At 32.8% G+C, this 4,045-nt stretch overlaps 1 protein-coding gene across 1 annotated transcript in view; it reads right to left on the reverse strand.

Annotated features, from left to right (window-relative positions):
- trappc9 (trafficking protein particle complex subunit 9) overlaps positions 1-4,045 on the reverse strand; it is a 266,928-nt gene that overhangs the window by 189,351 nt on the left and 73,532 nt on the right. The window contains exon 12 of the mRNA XM_016233477.1: positions 988-1,073. Coding sequence (XP_016088963.1) covers positions 988-1,073 — 86 coding nt within the window. The remainder of the gene's footprint in view (positions 1-987; positions 1,074-4,045) is intronic.

The raw sequence follows: 4,045 nt of genomic DNA on the forward strand, positions 1-4,045 counted from the left end.
ATTTATTACTTCATGAAATGTCTGTAGTAGGCTATTTCTAGAAGCCTTTACTTGGCTACTATCTGAAAAACTTGAAAAAACTAAAAAAAAAAACTATTTGATTTGTATTTTTGAGTAATATATGTATTTATCATTTAGCTTGTAAGTAATACTTGGAGTGTTTACTTGCCTTCAGTAAGCTTGAGAATGGTTTATTACATTAGTTTATTATTTTTTGCTTTCGTATTAGTGGCAGTTTCTAGCTTCAAAGAAAAATCATTTTTCTAACATCTTTGAGGCAATCGTTTTTATGGGTCCAAAATCACCTTGGGTGTGCATTATTTTCTAATAATTCAACGGCCCGTCATCAATTATTCCTTACATAATGTAATTTATTGTAATTAATGTAACTATAAATGCATTCAAAAATAAAACAGGTGTGAGTTGGCTGTGACTTATTAGTCACTTAGTACTTCAAGCAGTACTTCAGCCAATTAAATTTACCATTATTTGTTTTATTTTTCAAGTAATATTTTTTAGTTCAAAACATTGATAAATATAAATATTTTTCATTATGAGCTAAACTAAGACATATTTGTTTTGACTGTTTCTCCTTTAATGGTTCAAACAGACTTGACTCGGACTCGATTGATTAAAGACTCGGACTCGAACCCAACACTACCGTTTACACCGAATCTCGCCGAAATTTCGGTGCTTCCCTAATTAGAAGTTTTAATCAGATTTGTTGTCCGGCCGGGCAAGTAAAATTCTCTTCTTTCACTTGCCCTTTCAAAAAACCCACTTGTCCCAGACAAGAATTAATGTCAAGCTCTGTTACTGTATATAAAATTTAGCCCGACAAAGTGGCTAGTGGGAGTGACCTTGTTACCCACCCACTGCTGAAATCCTCCCGCATTTGGCAGGTGTTAATGTCAAGCCCCAAACAAATTTATTATTTCATTTTATAACATCATCAAATATTTTTTAAATCAAATACTGTATGCTTACCATGTTCTCGACCCGCAGCTCAAATGGCATCGGATTATAGACCATCAACTGCACCTCACACACGTCGCCCTGCACCCACTGGAAATCTGCAACACACACACACACACATAAATGAAAAGCAGCACACTGTATAAATGCATAAAGAACGAAAAGCATTAAGCTCTTAAATATAAGATGATTCATTGATGTTGACAGGCCTGATCAATATGCTTGCATGCACTGCTCTATAAATGACGACCAAAATCAAACCCATGACCTTGGTGTTCCTAGCACTACGGTTGCTACCAGTTAAGCAACAGGAACACTATATGATTCTCTTCAGCTGAATTTTGCTCTATGTTTCTGAGCAAATCCTCCAGAGCTGGAAGCTAGTGAACTGGAGTTACTGCACTGAGCTTTTCCATTAATCCAGAGACAGAGTCTGATACTGATTAAGCGTTTCCAAACAATGGCCCCTCGTTCCCTCGGGAGGAGATATATTCACTGTATTATCTACAGTATGCTCGCAGATTTCACGCTCAAATTAACCAGAGCCCCGTCTCACACTAATAATCATCCGCCGCTGAAGGCCATATGGAGTTTAGAACACATGAATTATTTTCAAAGAATGAAAACCAACTGTATCTATTCTTGTCCATCGCCTCTAAAATATGGTTATTGTTGACATTTCTCATCAATTCCATGAATCTGGAGCTAAAAAGAAATGGTTTTCATTGTGAAATGCCTAATTTGCTGGTGAGTTTAAATAAAAATAAAGAAAAAATTACTTGAATAAACAGATCAAATTATTTGGGGGTTGAATTTCTAACAAAAATAACTATATAACAGAGACAGACAGCTATTTTTTCACACAGCTGTTTTTTCACACAGTTATTTTAATTTTATTTTTACAGACAGACAAACAGAAATAAATCAAATAAAATAAAAAAAGCAGGGAGTTCATTTTGTACATTATTCAGGTTTTTCCACACAGCTACTTACCAAATACCTAAATAATGATGAACATGAAATATTGAAATAATTTATGCAAGAAGAAAGTGATATTGATAGGAATAAGCTGTGATATGTAAAATAAACAAGTAAATAAATTGCAAATTAAACAAGAAAATAAATTTAAAATAAAGATGTAAATGAATAAAAGTGCATAAATGAATGAAAGCAAATAAGAGTAAACATATAAAATGAGAAAATAAAACAAATTAATTACCAATCAAGTATGTAAAGGTAAGCAAATGAAAGTAAATAAAATAAAAATAAAATAAATAAATACATAAACAAGTACATAAAAGTAAATAAATGTAAATAAAAGTAAATCCGAAATTTAAATAAACAAGTAACACTAAATAAAATAAAAAATAAGTTAAATAAATTAATCAAACAAGTACATAAAAGTTAATAAATAATAGTCAAAATAAAAAGGTAAATAAAAAAATTAATAATAAATAAATAAAAGAGAGAGAGAGAGAGAGAGAGAGAGAGAGAGAGAGAGAGTAATAGCCACCCCTTTATTCCCTTTAAAGAAACCCCTTTAGTTTAGGGCAAATAGTTTCAAGTGTCTTCAAATCGTCATGGATTTTCTCTTCCAAACACTGTATTTTTCCATTTCCATCAGGAATCTAATAATCCATTACAAACTGGTACATAAATCCAGCGTGAACGCACTGTTGGGCTACACTGAACTGACACAGAGTAAACGCCAGGCTTCACTCCTGAGGGAAATTAAAGCAGGGTTGAAAAAGGAGCTTCTTTAATATAGATGCTATGAAGCCCGGTGTGGGAGACAGTTTTCCATGTGATTAATGCATCAGAAGACAGCACAGACCTCTGAAATGATGAGAAGGGAACAGGACAGGCCAGGCCAGGCCAATTAAATGTAATATCCCCCTTAAGGGAGAAGCCCACGAGGCGGTTTAAGCATTTCATTTGAGCTGGATGCCATACAAAGGCCCTGTGGCTCTGCTTATGGAGACCAGAGGATGAGAACACAGACAAATCCACCTGCTGAGTCTGAAATCTGGCAGTTTAGGTCAACATGCAACAGCCATCGCAATTCATTTTACCTCAGTACTGTGTCATAAAAATAAAGAGTTAAAGGCTTTTTTACCTTTGCTTAATATTAACCTATAGTTTGTTCGGACTGGGCAAAATCATCTGAAAAGGAAAACTTTTTGTTGGCTCAAGGGTTCAGTTTAATCAGCAGCAGGATAAATCAAATATTTACTTGAACTCACTAAATAATGTAAAATTGGGAAAAGAAAAAACAAGTGAACTTGTGATAGATATATGAGATGGGGGTTTGTTAAGCTCTTCTATGCCACGTACAGAGAAACAGTGAAGAAGAAAGAAATCCCTCCTCAAAGAAACTCAAATTATCACCTCAGTTTCTAGAGCTATCTTCACACAAGGACCTAAAGGAGACACTGACTTGAAGCTGTATGATACATTATAACATGAAACATACATGGAACTGGAGTGGAAGGGAGATGGAGGAGAGATATTAATAAATTACATATAAAGAGATATCAATAAATTATGGGCACTACTGTTTAAAAGTTTGGGGCCAGTAAGATTTTTTTTTTTAAAAGGTCTCGTATGCTAACCAAGAAACTTAATTAAATAATTTATTAATTTTATTTCATTTCATTGTGACTTTTTAAATCTCACAATTTGGATTTTTTTTTCTTGAAATTCAGTTTTTATCAAACAATTCTCAGAATTTGCAAGATATAAATGCACATAAATGCATAACTGTGAGATATAAACACAGAATTGTGAGATGTAAATGCAAAATTGTGAGATATAAATACACAATTCTGAGATATAAATGCAGAATTATGAGATATAAACATAACTGTGAGATATAAACAGAATTGTGAGGTATAAACAGAACTGTGAGATATAAATGCAGAATTGTGAGATATAAATAGAATTGTGAGATATAAATAGAATTGTGAGATATAAATAGAATTGTGAGATATAAATAGAATTGTGAGATATAAATAGAATTGTGAGATATAAATAGAATTGTGAGATATAAATAGAATTGTGAGATATAAAT

The sequence above is a fragment of the Sinocyclocheilus grahami genome, unplaced genomic scaffold, assembly GCF_001515645.1.
Source record: "Sinocyclocheilus grahami isolate Dianchi unplaced genomic scaffold, SAMN03320097.WGS_v1.1 scaffold432.1, whole genome shotgun sequence".
Taxonomy (NCBI): domain Eukaryota; kingdom Metazoa; phylum Chordata; class Actinopteri; order Cypriniformes; family Cyprinidae; genus Sinocyclocheilus; species Sinocyclocheilus grahami.